At 43.2% G+C, this 21,485-nt stretch overlaps 2 protein-coding genes across 3 annotated transcripts in view; both read left to right on the top strand.

Moving 5' to 3' along the window:
- Positions 1-7,426, top strand: part of mgrn1a (mahogunin, ring finger 1a) — a 40,043-nt gene extending 32,617 nt beyond the window's left edge. The window contains exons 14-17 of one of the 2 annotated variants that reach the window (XM_063220574.1): positions 329-374; positions 2,729-2,833; positions 5,124-5,195; positions 6,830-6,915. In XM_063220574.1, the coding sequence (XP_063076644.1) occupies positions 329-374; positions 2,729-2,833; positions 5,124-5,185 (213 nt within the window). In that variant the 3' untranslated portion in view covers positions 5,186-5,195; positions 6,830-6,915. Of the gene's footprint in view, positions 1-328; positions 375-2,728; positions 2,834-5,123; positions 5,196-6,829 lie in introns of both variants that reach the window. The other variant, XM_063220573.1, reaches the window with a different exon arrangement.
- Positions 7,427-13,384: 5,958 nt separating this feature from the next.
- Positions 13,385-19,081, top strand: foxj1b (forkhead box J1b). Its single transcript, XM_063221282.1, has 2 exons — positions 13,385-14,562; positions 17,926-19,081. Exons 1-2 carry the CDS (start codon positions 13,948-13,950, stop codon positions 18,856-18,858), a joined length of 1,548 nt encoding a protein of 515 aa, XP_063077352.1. The 5' UTR covers positions 13,385-13,947; the 3' UTR covers positions 18,859-19,081.
- Positions 19,082-21,485: the final 2,404 nt, after the last annotated feature.

Below are 21,485 nucleotides of genomic sequence, written 5' to 3'. Positions count from 1 at the left end.
TAAAGTCATAGTAGCTCATTTTAAACAGTGATGCAGTTACTGCCTTTTTGCTTTGTAGGGCAGCATTGGCCTTCAGATTCTTAGCTTTGTGTGTGCAGTGGAAGACACGTTCACTATGCTCATGGAATGTGTGTGGAGGTTCCGTTCGGGTGTGTTTCATGACCGAGCGCTAGCTTGGCTGTGGAAGATATGAGCTCAGCTTTTAGTCTTTTCATTATTCAGACTGCAGTTTGTTGGTTCTCAGATCACAAAGTCACACCTGTATCCCAAAGTCACTCCTGTATCCCAAAGTCACGCCTGTATTTCTTTTGCTATTTCTGTTATTCAGGTCACAGTGAGCGAGGGGAGTCCTGAAGCAATCACTCCAAACTCAGGTGAGTTGCACCTCATAAGGCCCCAATCTGTCAGGCCCCAATTTTTGACAGCACATTTCACAAAGTCATCATTAGTCGGGTGAAGGTAGAGATGGTGTCCGCATCTTTGTCTTACTTGAGAAGTTTTGCTCGGTGCGTAATTCCCAACCAAAAATGCAGTGTGAAGAAGAAGGAGTCGCACACAGGAGCTTGATGCTGTTCAGGGAAACTGTATTACGTAAAAGCTGAACATAAAGAGAAGCCAAAACAAAAAGTGGGAAGCAAACGTTTCGGGTCTAGCCCATCATCAGTGTTCCCAAAATCGAATTTGCACCAAGCTCCTGTGTGCGACTCCTTTTTCTTCACACTACAAGGTCAACATTACACAGAGAAGGGTTTAAGTGGAAGGGAGTGCAAGGCCTAAACTGTAAAAAACAAAAACAAAATTATTTGGTTCCACTCCTAAATAGTGTTCATTTTACTCTTTGGTCAATGTAACATTGTGATAGTTAATTCTACTCAATATTGTGTAAATAATAAGACCTGCTGTAGAAGTGAATTTATACCGACCACCAGCAAAATTTTACACTGACCTAACACCATGTTAGAGAAATGTCGCTCTCCATAATGTTGTAAATACCTCGTTTTTTTACGTTTTTTTTATGATGCTCATCGGAGCCCCATCATGCACAGTGTTCCATCAGTGGAATGCTGAAATAGCCATTATGGGCCCGTTTATATGGCCGCAATAACCGGGTTATTGGAATAAACAGGTTATTGGAGTAAACGGTTTATTACTGTTTACATGCAGTCCGTCGGTTGCCTGTGTTCCACTAAAGTGTGTGACACGAAGCAAGAATTTAAGGCTTTTAATTGCCTACTTATCCCTCTAGAATGTCAATAACCTGATAGTAACCCGATTATGCTGGTTACATGACACAAGAAATCAGTTTATTAGCCAAAAACCTACCTGTGCGAATCGGATTTCTCATAAATCGATAACGGCAATAACCCGATTATGAAAACTGTTTATTCAGTTTACATGAGCGCTCGAATAAACCGGTAACTCCAAAAACCTGATCATGAACGGTGTATTGATGCGCATATAAACGGGCTCATTGAAAAGTTAACTTCCATAGTACTACACTACTGTGACATAACACAGGGTCTTTAGTAATGCACTACGACTTGGTCATTGCCATTCTGGTAACAAATTTATAGCGCAGTGTTTTAACGGATTAAATACTTGTTATAGCATGTGATAAACATCCATTTCTTTCGGATTTTAACCATGTCTTGGTGTCACAAAGGTGAACAAAAACGTTTTGTTTTTTGTTTTTGGATTCTTGTTTTATTGACTCTTGTTCCATGGCAAGTATTTATTAGGAAATTGAAATCCTCTACTCTAGGTGACTTCACCTGACCTTGAAGATGTTGTTTTTACAACAAATGCTGGCTGACACAAGTGGCAGATCATTTATCTTTAAAGATGCAGATGCCTCCTCGTGTGTCTCTGGTTGATATTTCAGTAGAGAGAGAGACAGACAGGGAGAGTGAAGCGCTTCGTTAGGTCTTAATGGATGGTGCTTGAACTGCAGGATATTCATTTGCCATTTTAATGAGCCTGAAAATTGAGTGAATCGGTAATATCAGCGCTGCTAGTGCTACTGCTACTGCTGCTGCTAATGATGATGATGACGATGATCACACATAGCAGGTCTCCATGCACCATCGTTTAAACGCTAAATTAAATACATGAGGGAAATACTCTGACTTGACATACATACTCACTTAATTCTGATTTATTATGTAAACTAGAAGCAATGGGTTCACATTCTAAAGATGTAATCACAGATGAATCCAAGCATGGTTTTTGTACCCGACAGTAAAATTAGGTCAATAATTCCACTTCATGTGTGGTGCCAGCGGCCACAGCCAACGGATGGCAATGTCTTTATCTCTCTGTCTTATCTGAGGACTTCACAGAGACTCTTGCTCCCTCCCTCTCTCTCTCTCTCTCTCTCTCTCTCTCTCTCTCTCTCTCTCTCTCTCTCGCTCTCTGTAACAGACACACACACAAAAATGAGGACAATAACTAAAACTGTGAAATACTAATAAATGTTAAAATTCTCTTCTTTCTTCTTATTCTCTTCCTCTTCCTCTTCTTCTTCTTCTTCTTCTTCTTCTTCTTCTTCTTCTTCTTCTTCTTCTTCTTCTTCTTCTTCTTCTTCCTCTATGTCTTCGTCTTCTTATTCTTCTTTTCCTTCTTCTTCTTCTTCTTCTTCTTCTTCTTCTTCTTCTTCTTCTTCTTCTTCTTCTTCTTCTTCTTCTTCTTCTTCTCCTCCTCTCTCTCTCTCTCTCTATCTCTCTCTCAGATGGCTATTCGCTGGTGCACTCTGTGAGTGATGTGGGCTGCCATAGTGAGCGCAGCAGTCTGACGGGCCCCGAGAGCACCCCCTCTACAGAGCTGCCCCTACCTGGTGAGCCACCACAGCCTCTCTCTCTCTCGCTCTCGCTCTCGCTCTCTCTCTCTCTCTCTCTCTCTCTCTGTCTCTCTCTCTCTGTCTATATGTGTATGTGTAGCCCTTTCTCTTTCTCACTCTCCCCTCTCCCACTTGCATCAACTTGTGTAGAAACTCAACATCATGAAACCCGTTTTTCTCTTATTGGTGCGTTATCAGTCAAAGACGAGTTAAATTGCTATTTTGTATTTCACAATCAAGTCACAGTATACAGTAGTTAACTGGTGAGTTGTTGGTGGTAATATGTGTAATTCAAGACAATTTGGTATTTATGGGTAACAGAAAAACATATAAGAAGAGTTATTTGATGAATTATAGTAGGTCCGTTCTGGTACATCCTCCTTCTAACTTACTTTCCTTTTGTCATACTAGTGCACTACTGCACCTTTAATCAGACAACAGTTACATGTCAATGTGCAATCTCGCTGAATCAATGGGAACACATGGTAAATGTTAAATGCATTCAAGATGGTTACCATGAGATCATGAGATGTTTTTAATGTAGAAAAAATATTAACATTCACATTCAACTCACAGAATAGTTAACTGGTATGTTGTTGAAGGAAATTATCAGTCAAATTTAATGTACTCTTAGTTTAGTATTCAAAAAGCAACAAAAAGAGAACATTTGCATTCAATTCAAAGGTGCTCAACTGGTAAGTTGTCGTTGACTGCAGTCAGAAGAAAAAAAGCAAAACACACAGAGAGACACACACACGCATTGCACACCCAAAAGGTTGTACTGGAGGTTAGCTGTGCCCTCATATGACCGTCCCCTTCGGAACTATCGCAGCTCACTGCAATCCGGTAACACTTACGGCTACTGCTGCTAGCTGATGCCATTTTAATGCCCTCCTGTCCAAGCCTTCATGTCAGCACAGGCAGCTATATCGGCTATCACGTTCCATGTGTTTGCGGCATGATCTCTCCTTACACTCGGCCGTATTACTTGTCTTTTTGGCACCCCAATGCTCTCACCCACCTACCTTTGCAAGTATAACAAGCTTTACTAACGAGATTGAAAGTGTGACTTGACGGTTGCGAGTCATCGGCCGTCAGACCATGAAGGTGTACTACTACCAAAGAATCGTCTAGTGGAGTAAGATACATCAAGCCCATACTTTTCCTGGATCCATGTGACGTCAGGCGAACACCCCTTTTAGGAGACCTTTGGTTAGGAGACCTTTGGAGACTTTAGGTTAAGAATAAATGGAGTTCCCTAAGCACTGTAGATGCACTCTCAGAAATAAAGGTACAGAACTCGTCGCTACGGCAGTACTCTCAAGGGGCGTACCATTGCATCGCTTGGGTGATACCTCAAAAAAAGAGGTGACAGGTTGCACATTGGTCGACATTGCAAGAAACTGAACGCTCCTCTTTTTGGGGTACCAATCAAGCGACGCAATGGTACTCCCCCTTGAGGGTACTGCCACAGGGACGAGTTCTGTACCTTTATTTCTGAGAGTGTGGTGGTAGTGCATATCTTATGCAAGCCGCCACCAAATACCATAAAAAGACACAAAGAGGGAGGAGACAACACCCCCTTACTGTAGGAGACCAAACTTGAGCGCACTCCTTTGCATTTGTTAGGCGGGGTTTGGGGTATCTTACTCTACTGGACGACTCTTTGCTATTACTAGCACAGTGTGAAGCAAGCAATCAGTCTGAAACACCTTGACGGCTAAGGTGACATGACAGGAATGTGGGTGTAGTAGTCGGTGTAGACTTCCATGTCAAGGCTGTTTGCATTTGATTGATTGATTGATTAGATCTTCTGTATGTGAACTAACACCCTTCTTTGCCTGTGTTCTGCATCTGCCTATTCTCTCTATCCCTCTCTTTCTATTCCTCCCTCCCCACCAACGCGTTCTTTTCTCCCGCTATCCCTCCATTCGTCCTATCCTCTATTCTTCCTTTGCTTCTCCCTCCTTCCATCTACCCCTCTTCCCTTCCCTCCTATCCTTCCATCTCCACCCCCTTCCATCCCTCCCATCTGTCCTCCATGCCTCCTTTTATCCTTCTCTACCTCCATCCATTCTTTCATCTCTGCCTCAATGTATCCCCTCATCTCTGCCCCTCTACCTGGCTGCATCCATCCCTATCTTCGTCCCTCACCCAAACCCTTCCTCCTCTATCCCTCCTCTGCATCCATCCATCCATCCATCCATCCATTCATCCATCCATCCATCCATCGTTCAATCCATTCCACGTCTCCTCCATCCCTCCATCCCTCCATCCCTCACCTCAGTTCCTCCCAAACTGCCTGATCCCTCAGATCCTGAGCCCAGCGTTCCCGTTGTTGAGGAGTAGCTCCTGGGTGGTAGGTCCAGCTTTATTTCTCATAAAACTTCCAAAAATCCAGTATCAAGTGGGGAACACATTGTTTTGTGTTTCATTTGCTTTTTTTTGTGCACTTCCTAACTCCTAACACCTTTTTCATCCAAGCACACTTTTTATGATGTCTCTATTTCAACATGTGCTCACACTATCACCCTTTTGATTCATAATTTTATTTCTTTATAATATAGTTTAATTTTTTGATGACTGCCATGGCCTATTATAGTGCTGTTGAAAATGGCACCTCCTGTGGTTGCTAATCGATGTCCACTGCCCTTTACAAACCGTGACTTTGAGAAAGAAAACAAATATTGAGAATGAGTTTGGAAAAGGTGAATCTCTCAATGTGAATTGGAAATGTGAATCTCTCTACATGAGTCTTGAATGAGTCCGTCTCTGCATGATCTTTTAAAACTCAGTCGTTGGAAAAATAAAAAAAACGCCATAGAGAGCCTGAAAGATCAGCTGGGGTGCCCTAACCTTGACCTCAACATTGACCTTGAGACATGCACTTTACTCTCCCATCCCATCTTATTCTTTGAATACTCCCCTCTCCCGTCAGGACAAATAGAGGGTTAACATACTATGTGCCTAGAAGCATCCAACTTTTAAATAAGTAAAGTTCAGACAGATAAACTTCAACAGAATGTATATAGGATTTTTATTGATTTTGTTTTATTTTATTATTGCCAGCATTTTTTATTATTTTAATCTACTCTGGTATGTCTTTGTGTATTGTTGTAATTGTCTGTTAGTCCAAGTGTTTACTGAATGGCTCCCAAAACACAATACAAATTCCCTTCAGGACAATAAAGGTTTTTCATTCATCATTTAGTTCATTCATTCATTCATTCATTCATTAATTCATTCATTCATTCATTCATTCATTCTCTTTCCATCTCCCTCTCCCCACCTTGTTCTCCTCTCTCCTAACCCACCCATCTCTCCCTCTCTCCCTCTTCATTTCCTCATACACCTCCTTATCTCTCTTCACCATCCACCTCTCCCCTCCCCATCTCCTCTCACCATCTCTACCCTTCTCCCTCCTTCTCCCCTCCCTCTCCTCTCCCCATCTCCCCATCTTCATCTGCCCCATCCAACTCCCTCTCCATGTCTCCCCATCTCTTTTCCTCTCCCTGTCTCCCCTCATCTCTCTCGCTCCCTCTCCTCTCCCCCTGTCCCATCCCTTTCCATCTCCCTGTCTCTCCCTCTCCTCTCCCCATCTCCCCCTGTCCCCCCCTCTCCGTCCTCCATCTCTCCCTCTCCTCTCCCCATATCCCCATCTCCCTCTCTCTTCTCTCCCCCTGTCCCATCCCTCTCCCCATCCCCCTGTCCCCCCCTCTCCGTCCTCCATCTCTCTCTCTCTCTCCCCATATCCCCATCTCCCTCTGCCCCATCCCATCCCTCTCTCTTCTCTCCCCCTACCCCATCCCTCTCCATCTCCCTCTGTCTTCTCTCCCCCTGTCCCCCCTCTCCGTCCTCCATCTCTCTCTCTCCTCTCCCTCTGCCCCATCCCATCCCTCTCCCTGTCTCTCCCTACCCCACCCCTCTCCATCTCCCTGTCTCCCTGTCTGCCCCTTTCCCATCCCTCCCTGTCTCCATCTCTCCGTCCTCCAGGTTCTCCAGGCTCCCTGGAGAGCCTGAAGAGCCGCAGCTCCAGCAGCTCCAGCTCCGGCTCCAGCCAGCCCCTGCTCTGTCTGCCTAGCTCCCTGCACCTGGAGGACGAGACCCCACCGCACCTGGCCCCGCTCACCACCACCACCACCCCTGGAGCCCTCCAGGCCTGAAGAGAGTTGAGGAAGCCCCCACCCCAGCCCAATCCAGCCCCCACCACAGCCGTTGCTCTGCCTATCTAACTACCTGCCACCTGGAGGACAAGGAGGTGCGCCCCCACAACCCATAGCTGTGGCTTCGGTAATCATGATCAACGTCTATATCACCACCCCTTGGAGCCCTCCAGGCCTGGGGAAGTGGAGACGTGAGCCCCTGACCTTCAGTTACAGTTAAGATGGAAGAAAATGTGCATACAAAAAAATGCAGTGTTACGTAATTCAACACGTAGAGAGTCCATTTAACATGAGTATATCTGGTCCCAGAACACAGCATTTTTTCCCCTGTACGCCTCATGTCAAAGTGCAGGACATTTTAAGATTCATGTTCTGGTTAAGAGAAATCTCCCTGCTCAGTTACAGTAAAATCATGCTGTTACATTTATTTCCTGTAATTTTTCGACCTTGTGGGGGTCTTCTTTTGTCCCCTGACCTTTACTTCGACCTTGGCCAACTATTGACTATGAAGCTCGAGGCTAGCGCTTGCTGAGAGGGAGGGGTGGGGCGGGATATCTCAGGAAGCAAATGTAGACACTTATTATACCTTGGTACCATCAAGTCTTTGATGGTACTTTTACAGTCTAAAAGTAGCCTTGCAAGCCAGACAATGACAAGAAACGGATAGTCTGGGCTCAAAACATGGGCAAAGTTCTGGAACCAGCAATTGGCATTCAAACGACATTGTCACCGTGTTAAGCTCAACCCAGTGACTCGCTACACAAATTCAAAACTAGACTCATGCCGGTTCAAAGACTTGCCGTTCGCAAATCGTAGATATCAAACACTTTGGGCATTTTCTCTCTTTTTATGAGCAGGGATATAAGATTGACATTTGCTTCCTGGGATACCCCCACTTTTACTTTTGCACACATTTATTTTCATTTTGTTTAAAAGTGCATTTTTGCACACCTCCACAGAAACGTGCGCTGGAGATGACTGACAGATGCGTTGGCTGACTGTGTTTGACTGTGGTCAAAGGTGGTGTACTCCTGCAGTGTCCATTCCACAAGCGAGAGTTTGACCTTCATTGTGGTTACTTCAATCCGCTTTAAGCAGCGTGTCGAAGCTGTATGACCCGTTGCGAATGTGGAATGGACAGTGTGCAGTACAACACAGATTTGTAGTTCAAAAATATATAATTGTCAGATAAACTTGTAGCAGGAATGAAAATTGTCCACAAGAAACCAAATGGCAAATGCTGGTGTAAGTATAAAAAAGTGTCAGGTACATTTCAGGCACAATACATTTCTGTTGAGAGATCTGGTGAATTTCATCATTTATTCAACAGTGGATGGTAACGGTTTGTGGTTTTTAAAACATTTTTTGGTCTCGATGCTAACGCCACGTCACATATGACAAAAACAATCCATAAGGGACACATCTCAGACACATTGTCAGATAGACACTGAAAAACAGGCATAAGACAATTTATGGTCACAGGTGATTTTCTGTGACCAGTCGACAGAGGTTGACCTCACCTAATGCCCTATTTTGCACATATTATGGCACAGTTGAGGAAGTGATGGTCTCTGCAAAATTGTAGCGATGAATTTACATAATCATGAGTGACTGCTTTGTGATATTACAAACCAGGGGTGCATTTCTTGAAACTGCTTTGTTAGTTGCAATGCAATTTCCCATGGGCAAGTATGCAAGTTGCTAACTGGCTTTGGAGAAACACAACCAGAATAGTGTAATAGTCTTATGGTAGTACACCAGCGGTTACTGAAGACACCCCCTTATTCCTCAAACTAAAAAAGGCAACTCTGAATGGTTATTTTTGTAGCCTTAGAATCAGTTAGTATTTTATTCTTTTATCCGAACGTTGATATAGTATATATTTGAGGCAATATTGTGTCATTTGACGAAAAATGAAAACAAACAACAAAAAACAATGGACCTTCTCATGCTAGAAGCATCCATGGTCAAAAGAAGACAAAAAGAACACACTTACTCATCATAGCAACATAGCAACTGGGAGTTGTGATCCGATCAGTGCATGTCTATGGCATTTCAAATTGTTCATGTGTCAGACAGAATCTTTTTTTCTCTCTCTTGAGATGAGTTTTCTTGTGTCACACTTGGGACACTCACACTGCAAAGTGTATGTGGATGTTTGTGTTTTATCCAAGGGTCCAGTTTCTTACAACTTAACCCTTCTGACAAACAATCCTAAAAAACATACTGTGTTCTTTAAAGGCATGCATGCCCTGTACATTTTGAATTGTGTGTGTGTGTGTGTGTGTGTGTGGCAGTTTGTAGACATTTAATGGTCTGTGTGTATTCAGCACTTAGCGAGTCGACTTGAACGCTCACAGTGTTCGTTCTGCTTTTGAGGTGTTGAATTAACACTGTTAAATGTACAATGTAGTGGTCTGTTAACTTTCAAGCTGTATCATGTACCCAGAATGCATTTCTTCTATAAGGTATACCCTTCTGTGACAAGCCCAGCATTGTGGCCGTAGCTCTTTCATGTTAGTTACAGTTACAGGTACAGTTTGTTACAGTCACAGTTGGCTACCGTTTGTACCCTTCAAAGGCAAAGTGCAGTCCTTGTGTTACCATTAAAAACTGAGAGAAGAAATGCCTTCAAAGTTGTCATACTCCCCAATCAAACGTGTGCTGTGCTGTATGATCATGATATTGCTTTCTAAATAATAACAGAAGACGTGACTTTTGGTCAGAAAACAAAAGGTTAAATTATAAAGCCCATATCAAGATGAAACTCAGTCTCGAATGAAATATGTAGATACTGCCTTTTGCTTTTCAAGGTCACAGTTCATCTCCTCTGTAAATGTGTGCCTTACAGTGCAGTGTCATTTCTCTGTATCTGTTGATAAAAGACCTCTTGTGTGGGGGACATATCAGTGTGTTAGCTGGGGATTTGAAGTGCTTTTTTTCTCCATTACATTTCCAATGAGGATTCATTTTGTGAAGTAATATTTCAGATTTCATTTTGCATTTCTGTTTTTGCTTCATATGCAGTATATATCATTGTTATTAACTATATTTTTTATCTTGAGAAAACTGAAGTATATTTCTGTATGCATTTATATATATAGTCTTGATTGTTGGTACAGAAAAAACAACAGATGTCTACTTTTACCGATACCCTATCTTTTACCAATGTCACTTTAAGAAGAAACAAAGTAGATCAATGTACTTTAGAGGCTTTTCTTTGTTATAGGAAAAGAGAACTAGAGAGATACGACTGAAGAAAAAAAAAAACATCCATGGGTACACTACATTTCTGAAAATGAACTACACAGTTCTTTGTGAAATGAATTTGTAACAAAAATGTCCCCTAAGAAGACAATGTAGTAGCAAAATTGTTCATCAACTATGAATTGTTTTGTCTTCATTTACAGTACAACAATAAACACAAGATGTTGAACAACAACTTGATTGAAATTGCTTGCAAAAGTTTGGGAAGTGTATTTTGGTCTGGTTTCTACACTGGGAAACGTGACATGCAAAGTGGTCAGGGCCGTTTCAAGGCATTTTGGGGCAAAAAGGGACTCCGGGCTAGCCTGATAAACGAATATTTATATAATGAATATTTTTGAGACCCCCTTCCCACATAATTTTGCAAACGGGAAACCTTTTTTGTCTAGTTGCTAAATGCTTTCATCATAGACATGTATGTAATTGTATAGGTTTTATCCAAATTATCCTTTCCCTCCACGACCCCCGTGTAGGACCTCCGTGACCCCCCTGGGGGTCCTGACCCCCCAGTTTGGGAAGGGCTGCTATAAGGGGATGGGCCCCCTCAAGAGAGATTTTGATACCCGCTTTATTGCCCTTTTTAGTCCCTTATTGAATTTAGGGAAGTTTGCCTCACTCACAAATTTGTTAAGTTTATAACCAGTCATCACCAGGGCCTCTTTCAGCTGGAGGCCCTTGCCAGTTGCCTTGTTTGCTTGCCTGGCTGTGAAGAGCCGGACTATCAGCCTGTAACTAAAGCAGGGGTTGGGAACCTATAGGCTATCTCGAGGGCCGTTAACGAGCCCCCGACCGTTTTATCCCGCCCCCGACATAATTTTAATATTATGCAGCTTCACATGAAATATGACATATTTTGTAAAGAAATCTTAGAAATGGCATGTGTAATACAAGGTGGGGTCTGTGTTAAAGGTGGCTGCCTTCGATATAGGCCTAATGTGCAGGGGGAAATCCTGGTTTGTGTTCTAATATGGCTCTTGGAGGACTTTTATTGCCTGGGCAAAGGCTGACTGTTGACTCCGTGTTGACTATGAGCAGAGCCAAAATCTTTGGGTGGGTAGGATGCCATCGCCAGGCTAGGACTTTTAGGGTTCAAAGTGAGAAGTCTGCACACTTAAAATCCTTGTTGTTGTATTTTATTATTTCATGGAAGGATTACGTTTCAATCTCAACAGTCTTCAAATCTGATGAAGACTGCTGAGGTCGAAATGTAATCCTGCCATGAAATAATAAAAGACAACAAAAAGGATTTTAAGTGTGCGGACTTCTCACTTTGAAAACTACAGTTGGCCTTCGTCCTGCACCTTTTCTTGGGATGTGCACAATCCTCTCCTTCAACTAGGACTTTTAGGGCCCTTGGAGGAATTTGAAGTGGCCCCTCGAATGAAAATGGTTCCCCACCCCTGAACTAAAGGGTAACTTACATGTTCAAATTCACCTAGAAATGCTCTGACCGCAGAACCATCTCCATAGCCTGCACTTAACTCTTGCCTGCCCATTTTTTTGCAGTAGGCCTGCGTTCCTCTCTTTTCAAATTTGAATTATTCTTGAATCTATCGGTCAGAGGTGCCCAATCTACAAGAGACATTTCAGATAGGTGAAGGGGTTCCCTTAATAATGATCTTGTCTAGACACAGACAAGGAAGTGACATTTACAAGAACCGAAGACTAAAATGCACCAAAAGTCACTCTGGAGTGTAGAGGAACAAAAGAGGTTGTAGCCTACTCAGCAAAACACCATTTTCAGGACATACAGCTGGACGCATGCATGGCTGGTAAGCAGCATGCCTGTTGTATTTTGTGTGTGTGCAAATGAAGCATATTGTTTGATTTGTAGAAAATGTTATGTCACCAACTAGCCTACGATAGATTACAATTATGTGAATGCAAAGATAGATGCAGAAATGTTAGGGACCAGTCTAGTTGAAGATTAAACACACGCGCGCACGCACACACACACACACACACACACACACACACACACACACAGGAGTAAGGATTTCATCCTTTCCTTAAATGAACTGATGGCCGAGGGATCAGCCATGAGCATAATGGTTTGATGGACACAGCCGAAATCTCTTTTTCAGCCACTGAGTGGCAGTATACACCATGACAAAACTCCATGCAACCCAAAGCGTTCTACCTCTACCTAAGTTTACCAGTGCGGGTGGAGTAAAGTTTGTCACTACTCGTACTCACTACAGATCGATTTGACAAGTGAAGTCAACATTTCCTTGACGTTTTCGTAAGCAAACACTTTTGTGTGGAATCTCGCGCTAGCAGGACATTATGCAACATTGCTACTATGCCTATACTTCTAAAGCTTAAATGCATGAATTTATATCACATTATGTTTTAATTTTAAATTAAATAATGTCGCATTGATTATGCCAATACGGTCATGCAGTATCTTCGCGCCAACAGCAGTCGGAAATCGGCTACACACTGTCCCATTGCCTCATTAGTATCGGAGACAAAACGTGCAACAGGTCAAAAGGCGTTCTCGAGCGGGACGTGTGGCGCGCGAGGGTTGGTCGCAAGAGAGCGCCTTTTTGCGCTGCTGAGCGCGCCACAGGCTACGGGGCATTAATGTTCAATTGAGCGTATTTACTTTACCTTGTCTGGTCAGCAAAGCACACAAATTATGTGCCATGTCTGAAGTGGACAAAAGCTGCACTGAGACAATAAAGACTCTTCATGGGTGGGTTGGTTAACCCAAGACTTCAAAAACAATAGTTATGTGATTTATTTTCATAGTGGAAGACTGAAGCCTACAAAACAGTTGCATCGGTTGCGCAGAGTGAATTAATTGAAAATCCATTTCACACAAAACACATAGTCAACCTGAAGTCTAGAAGGTTTTAAACCTTAGGCTGTTATTAGGACATGTTCTGACAATTGTATTGCATATATCATATTGTTACAGGCTATACGGTTGAAGAAGTGGGCTAGCTTTGTTCCTCGTGTTCGCGATGTGCGCAATGGTATCTATCCATGGCAATCATTGATAACAAACCAAAGAATTCTACTTCCTTGTAATTCTGAAGTCTTAACAGTATGGAAAGCACCTTATAGCCTGCTGCTATAGGTTGTAGACACTCCCCGTACAAGAACTGTGCGGAGGATGGGTCTGCGTAAAACCTGGTTACCAGAGAGCCAATGAGAGGGCTCCAAAATGTTTAAAGGACTATTATGTACAAACCCATGGGCTTCCTAAGTGTGCGCTACACAGCCTTCATTCTCACTCTAGTAAGGTAACTCAAGGATGTAGTTTAGATTGCAGTGTTTTTGTTATTCTTTTAAACAGCCACTGGAGTAGATTAAAGACCAACGTGGCTTGGACTACATTGGCGCCTTCCCTCCCTTGATGTGCGCAGTTGTGAGACACCATCCATCCACTTGTTGCTCGAGTCCTGTATCCTACTACTGCGCGCGGACAAGGCACGCGGAGCGGCAACAGGTTGATCCCACTCCCCCGTCGATTTGGGTAGGCTAGAATAATTTAATTGTTGGTTTCTTTTATATGTTTTATAAGCCCATGTTTTAACATTTACATTTCATATTCAAGCATGTTAATGGGCCCTAAATGGCCTGCAATCGATTACCTCGGTATTTCGACACGCTAAACTAAAGCAAGTTCAATTCGAAAGAATATGGATATTAAAAATCATCAATTTGTTGTTTATGTTTAGTTTTAAATCCCTGTGGAATCGAAGCTGCTTGCTGCCGAAAATGCCCGTGCTTATGAGCCCGGACATTGCCACGAAGTTTAAAGAGAAATGGATGCTTCTCCATCCAGAGGACATGGATAACATAAACGGAGCCGTCACCCTCGACGACAGCCTGACGAGTCTGCATTGGCTTCAGAATTTCTCCATCCTGAGCGCAAACCCGGAGAAAGGTCCGAGCTCCGGCTGTCACCCGTCTCATCTCTATTACAACAAACACCTGCCGCTCTGGGGCACGGACTCTCCCTCCAGCCCCCCTGCCGGAGACACGGCAGCTACAGGGATGCCACAAACTCCGGGGACCTCCAGCAGCCACTCGGCCACCACAAACAGTTACTCACATCCACAAACCGGACTTTATCCTCACAACCACCACATATCTGCTCACATGAGCCCGCCGGAGGAAATAGACTACAAGACGAACCGGCACGTCAAGCCGCCTTACTCCTACGCAACACTCATCTGTATGGCCATGCAAGCCAGCAAAAAGATCAAGATTACACTGTCTGAAATCTACAGCTGGATCACGGAAAATTACTGCTACTACAAACACGCAGAACCCAGTTGGCAGGTGAGAACATTTTCGGTTGATTGCGATACCATTGTTTTGCTCTTTAAATTATTAGAATTTCTAAGCAGTAATGCAAATAACCCTATAGAAACACAGTGTAACGAGAGTTCTTTCAGGTCTTCATTGGGGATGAGACATACATTTTGCTATATGGATTTAAACATTTGTGATGGATTAGACTACACCTATTGTGTCACAGTGCAACAGGTGAATTGGCAAGTGTACCAAATTGAACTATCAAAGAGATGTGTTTTGTGTTTCAAGCGATATGTATTCCACTTCCATTATAAAGAAGGACAAGAAAAAACCACGTTATATAGCCAATGAATATCCAGGCCGGGTAATTAGGGTTCTGATAGAAGAAAATAAAATGGCAAAGGGTTCAGGCCTGCTGCCAGACACACCATGTGTTGCTTCTGTGTGTGTGTCTGTGTGTGTGTGTGTGTGTGTGTGTGTGTGTGTGTGTGTGTGTGTGTGTGTGTGTGTGTGTGTGTGCCTTTGAAAGAGAGATTGGGGGTCCCTTGGAGCCCCAGCCTGTCAAGAGGGAGCTCCATTAGAGTGAGCCTTGTTCAGGAGAGAGAGAGAGACAGAGAGAGAGACAGAGAGAGAGAGAGAGAGAGGCAGGCAGGCAGGCAGGGTCGTTGGCAGCCAAGCACAGCTGACGCTGGTTCAGATGCTCAGAGCAGCATTACTCGAAAGCCTCATTAGTGGCATTCACTTTTTGCGTACACACACAAATACTGCCCCCTCCCCCTTCTCTCCTTCTCTTCTCTTCTCTCTCTCTCTCTCTCTCTCTCTCTCTCTCTCTCTCTCTCTCTCTCTGCTCTCATTCCTCATGCAGTATACTGTATATTCTCATTACTCTTCCACGTTGGAGAGAGCTCTCTCCATTCCCTTCTCTCTCTCTTACTTTTTTCTTTCTTTCTTGCTTTTTTCTTTCGTTCTGTCATCCTTTCTTTCTTTCTTTCTTTCTTTCTTTCTTTCTTTCTTTCTTTCTTTCTTTCTTTCTTTCTTTCTTTCTTTCTCTTTCTTGGTCACTTTATAGCTCTATCTCTCTGTCATCCATGCACGCACACCTGTCTGCACACGCACACCTGTCTGCACACGCACACACACACACACACACACACACACACACACACACACACACACACACACACACACGGCTGCACCGTCCGTGCTCACGAAAGGGGACACCGACCGCTGCCATACGCCACAATGATGTCTCCTCTGAAACCCGTTACCTTGTCTAAGTCCTGACCTTTCAGCCCCACGATCCTCACGGCAGTAAATTTTGGCCAGTGTTAATTCACCACTCAGGATGGTCACACAGACACCACGAGGGTTAATTTCAACTCGTTTAGTGTTGATTTAACACTGTCACAAAAACAGGCTTGAGGCCTTACGGTAAATGCTGCCATTGTGATGTTAAAAATCCCCCCCCCCATCATTACAAACAATGGGCCGACCAGGAGCGTAAATAAAACAAGAAACACACACCCCATGATGATATTGCCTCAGCTGATTCAAACACACACAACATGGAGCATAGTAATTTAGGACCACCCAAAGTGTCATGGATAGGCCTACATCGAAGTGGGGAAAAGTGTGTTTGGTTTAGAGCAGGGGGGGTTAGGCTATGTGAGAAAAAGGCAAACGTCGCGAGAAAACGGGCTTCCCATTAAGGAACGCCGTTCTTCTATTCATCCCTAATAAACACTCGTTTCCAGTCCGTCGTCGCTAATGCTGCTTTGCTGCTGTGTGTGGTAGGGCCAAGTGTGAGCTGCTATCCCTGTGTTCCTGGCAGCGTCTTATCATTTATTTAAACAGGCCCTTACAAGAGCTGCTGCCTCGCTGCCACTAGAGGTGGGGTGGAGGGGTGTGTGTGTGTGTGTGTGTGCGTGCGTGTGCGTGCGTGTGCGTGCATTCGTGCATTCGTGCATGCATGCGTGTGTGTGTGTGTGTGTGTGTGTGTGTGTGTGTGTGTGTGTGTGGAGAGTGTAGTGGGGGGTGCAGTGGGGGTGGGGTGGAAGAGGAGGATCTGAGCGTAATTTGTTTGTCAGGCAAAGCGCACGGGAGGCAGGCCAGGGAGAGGGAGATAGGGAGCTGTTGAAACAATGAGTGGGAAGGAGGAGGAGGGGGAGGTAGTTAGTCGTAGTCGTGGGGGAGATATTGTGTGTGTGTGTGTGTGTGTGTGTGTGTGTGTGTGTGTGTGTGTGTGTGTGTGTGTGTGTGTGTGTGTGTGTGACAGAGAGTGAGAAAGACAGAGAGCGAGAGAGAGAGAGAGAGAGAGAGAGAGAGAGAGAGAGAGAGAGATTACAAGTGTGTGTGTGTGTGTGTGTGTGTGTGTGTGTGTGTGTGTGTACGTGTGTACGTGTGCGTGTGGGAGGAAGGGTACTCTCCGGGTTTCTCCTCCGTGGGTTGTCCACCTCTGGGAGCCATCTTTCCTCCATGAGAGGTGTCGCAGCAGAGCTTATTATCAAAGCCTGCAGTGCGTTCAGTAAAGGAGAACTGCACCACAGATCACACAGTATTGAAGATTAAAAAAAGGTCGTAGTGTGTCTATCTGGAGGATCCACTGATGAATTCAAATATTTAGAAATGATTGGATGCTTAAATGATGTATCAGAAGAAGAAGAAAAAAGAGTTTATAAAGCATTTAGGGCTGTGTAAGAATTGTAATTCAGATTACAGGGCAGTGAAGATAATGGTCACACTGTTTGGTTCCCTTGATTATCCCCATTTTAAAAATCAAAAAGAAAATAAACATAATTGTCTGCATTCAAATGAAAAGATGTTTCAGGGAAGAATCAGAGGAAAATCAAATTGGATTCAAGCAAACTAGAGAACATTCATTTTTGCGGTATGTGGAAGGCAAACCTGAATTAGGTCATGTTGACATATTGTGATGGGAAATGAAGACAGCATAAAATGATTGGATGCTTAGATGAAGGATGGGAAGAAAGCAAAATAAGATCCAAACCAGCGAGATTTCAAATAAGTTTATTTAAGTTTATTTAATTATGTATTAAGCTGTAAATAAAAAAAGAGCCAAAAAGCAACAGGTCACCATCCGCAGTTGGAGTACAGTGAAGTCATGCTGAATGAAATGAATCATACATTTAATGTTTGTCTTCTTCGGTGTGTGATAACAAATTTCCCAAAAGGCTTCTTTTAAATTGAACTATAAAAAATGCTTGCCATTTTGATGTGTGATATGACCCTATGGTGACAACAAAAGGACTAACAGCTTTTCTCTCTAAATCCTGCTTTTCAGTTTCAAACGGTTGCATCTACAGTACAATATCAAAGAACAACTAACATACTTTTGTTTTTTTTGTGCTATTTTTGTCCTTCCTGTAGAACTCCATCCGGCACAACCTCTCCCTGAACAAGTGTTTCATGAAGGTCCCGCGGCAGAAGGACGAGCCGGGCAAGGGCGGCTTCTGGCAGATCGATCCGCAGTACGCCGACATGTTCGTCAATGGTGTCTTCAAACGCCGCCGAATGCCCGCCACCCACTTCAACGCCCAGAGGCAGAGCAAGAACCTCCATGCCTCCTCCCCATCGTCCTCTTGCACCCAAGCTGGCCAGCAACACCTTGGCATTGGCTTCTACCAGGGAACTGCTGGCATGATCAACCACCACAACGTCCACAACAACAAGCGCAAACAAGTGTTGTCCAAGCGTGGTGGGGCAAAGCTGGCACGGATGATGGTGCCCAAGTCCCCACTGTTGGCCACCGATGCCAAGGGTGGCTGTGGTAGTGGTGGTAGCACCAGTGACATGCTCCGTGGGGACTTCGATCTGGCCTCGGTGTTCGACGACGTCCTAAGTGGCTCTGGCAGCACGTTCGAGGACCTGGACATCAACACGGCGCTGAGCTCTCTGGGCTGTGAGATGGAACTCTCGCCGCAGGGTCAGCACACGGCGCAGGTGGCGACGACGCGGCCCAAGTGGTACAGCAATGAGGACGAGCAAGCCTGCGCTTACCTGGAGGCCACCAGCAACGGCATTGTGGGAGATTTCCAACATCAACAGCAACAGCAACAACATCATCACCATCACATGCATCACCACCATCACCAGCAGCAGCAGCATCTGCAGTCTTCTCACCCGCTCTACTATGAGGGCATGACTCTGTTCTCAGATCAGCCACAGATGCAGCTGCACCCATGGGAGGAGATTAAAGAGGAACCTCAGCCGGTTCCACTGTCCCTGGATCAGAGCTTTGGCTTCTCCGAAGGCTTCTTCTCCGAGATGCAGCTGTGGGAGAGGGCGGAGTCATACATGTAGCCATTTCCAGGTCATGTGACGCGACTTCCTGGTCATGTGACAGGAAGTTGGGTTATAGTTGTCCTCGAATCTCGAACATCATAATGGTCATCGCATCTCACCTCATCAGATATGCATTTCGTCTTTGCAGGTCTGAAGACCAATACAGACTTTTGTTTTGCTACATTAGCATGATTATTCTTCGTAAATGTATGTCATGAAAATAAACTGTCATTTTGATTTTATTCCCTCTTTTTTACTATTCCATTTTTTTTATTTGACAAAATCTATGCCGTATGTTAGATTTTTGTGCTCTTTTTTTAACGCTCATTACAATACGTTCAAGAGCTGTAGATCAATGTAGTTAAAAGATTTGATTGTTAAAGAAACAAAATAACTAGATTATAAACAAATGTCTTTATCCATTAATCAGTTTTTTTAATATATACTATATACATATCTTCATTTGAGTTTGATTATGAATTGTGTAGTCCGCCTGTCTGTCATTTTTTGTTTTGTTCGGAGAATCATACAATAGAACAAGGGAAGGAAAAGGTCTCTGAACATAAACCCGGACAGAGCCTTTGCACAAGCACTTTGTCACAGGACTGGGCTGTTGGTATTGCAGTATGAACATAAAACCACCTATTTATTTTTTTGGGACACAGACAAACAAAGAACAAAAGAAAAAGGAATTTTAATCAAGGCACAATGGAATGGCGTGGTCTTTAAGGGGGAAAAAACAAGGTTTCTCAATTTTTGGATGATTTTTTGAAAGTCAGTGGTGAAGACTGTTATATAGAAATGTGAATGAAATGAGCGTGCTTAAAAAAGCAGATGTTTGTGGGTTTCAGATGTTCTTGTACTTGAATGAAATGATCAGTGTCATAGCAGAGATGGTCTGAAGTTCAGAATACTTTTGTTTCAGTTTCATGCAATGTTATTGATTATCATGGACACACTCTAGTGCCTTTTCATAATCACATTTGGTGCCAGTCAAGATTTTTTTTTAATATTGATCAAGGCTAGTAAACTCCTGAGAATCCTGCAGTAAGTCAATGATTTAGGATTTTTTTTTATTTCTAAGTAAAGCTTCCTTCCTGCTCCACTTGCTTTTGCTAAACAAGTCAGTATGCAAAATAGATTATGTTCTTTAAGTATGTCTTCTTACTTACATTTTTTCCACATCAATCAGCCAAACATGCAACATTATGAAGGTGGAGATTTTTAGATCCTACATTTTTTTTTGACAATGGTGGTTTGGTAAACAGTTTTATATCATATCCTAGAAAATTACATAAGATGATTTAGTCAATGAGAATATTTGCAAAAAAAATCCTTCTGTGATGCTTCTTTTTACAGTGTATTCATCTGTGCAATAAACAACATTTTGTCACATTGTCACTATATGAACCTGTGTAACACTTTATTTCATGGTCTACATGAGGGTGTTATGTAACCATCATAACAATGATATGATATTCCAGAAATATTAATGACACATTGTTGATGTTTACTACCGTTGTCATAATGTGTCCTCCACTTTTTGGAATGTCATGACACCCAAACAATATCAATTTCACATTCCAAAAACTGAATGACAACATTATGACAACAGTCATAAACATCTATAATGTCCTGATGTGTCATGTCTTTCTTACGATGGTTAATGACCCTTCTCACTGTATGCAGACCAATTCAAAAGAAGTGTTACCTGAACCTGTTAATCCATAACAACAGATTCCTGTTGTGTAATGCTAAAAGATATATATTGCAAGAAAAAAAAGAAAAACATGAAATACTAGAAAGCACCCCATTCCGACTGTGCTTATTATTAAAAATGCCATTTTTTTTACACAATAAACTACGTTAACCTTTAACCTCATCATCCTTAACAGACAAGGCTTCAGCTGCCTGAGCTGTGCTGTGTCATCATGACATCATTGAAGACATTTTTTTTCTCAAGTTGTTCGATTGTCACTCAATGCAATGAATAAAGTGGGTGTAGATTCTTGAACTTCCTGACTCCAGTGTTTTGTTGTCTCTTATGACTTGTTGTTTTAGTCCATTATTTTCAGTTTATGAACAATGTTTATTGTGGAAGGATAACTTACAAAATATCAGAAAGCAACCTATCCCTTCCAAATCGTTGGTTTCACATAAAGAACAAAACAAATACAGAACAACCCCAGCCAACGTCCCCAGCCTTACAAGGAGTACAACTGGGAAAGAAAAAAAAAAGTAAAACAATTTCAATGTGGTATTGGTAACCAAGATAAATTGCTCTACACGTCACCGATGCAATAAAGTGGGATCAGGTCCGTTGTCCTAAATGGGCGTGACTTTCCTATTGAACTCACCCATCAGGGGTCCGTTTCTCGATTCTTGTCGTTGCTAACCGTCTTAAGACCATCTTGAGACCGTCTTACCGTTTCCCTTGGATTTAGTGGTGAGCGTCGCTATCGAGAGAGAGAGTTGAGTCGCTCGTACGAAGGACTTTGCTAACGACGATAGCAAAGACGCTCGCGAGAAACAGACCCCTGAACCCTTGCTAGTGTCCAAAAGGGGCTACGATACGACACGACACGACACGACACGACACGACACAGTATCATAGCCATGCTCATAGCTCATAGCGGTGCAGCTTA

Source organism: Engraulis encrasicolus, chromosome 17 (genome assembly GCF_034702125.1).
Source record: "Engraulis encrasicolus isolate BLACKSEA-1 chromosome 17, IST_EnEncr_1.0, whole genome shotgun sequence".
Classification (NCBI taxonomy): Eukaryota; Metazoa; Chordata; class Actinopteri; order Clupeiformes; family Engraulidae; genus Engraulis; species Engraulis encrasicolus.
Note: the sequence above shows the minus strand (reverse complement) of the source record. Positions and strands in the feature narration are given on the sequence as shown.

Coding starts and splice junctions, on each gene's coding strand:
- foxj1b (XM_063221282.1), top strand. CDS start 13,948: ATGTTTAGTTTTAAATCCCTGTGGAATCGAAGCTGCTTGCTGCCGAAA. Junction 14,563..17,925: donor ACGCAGAACCCAGTTGGCAG/GTGAGAACATTT, acceptor TCCTTCCTGTAG/AACTCCATCCGGCACAACCT.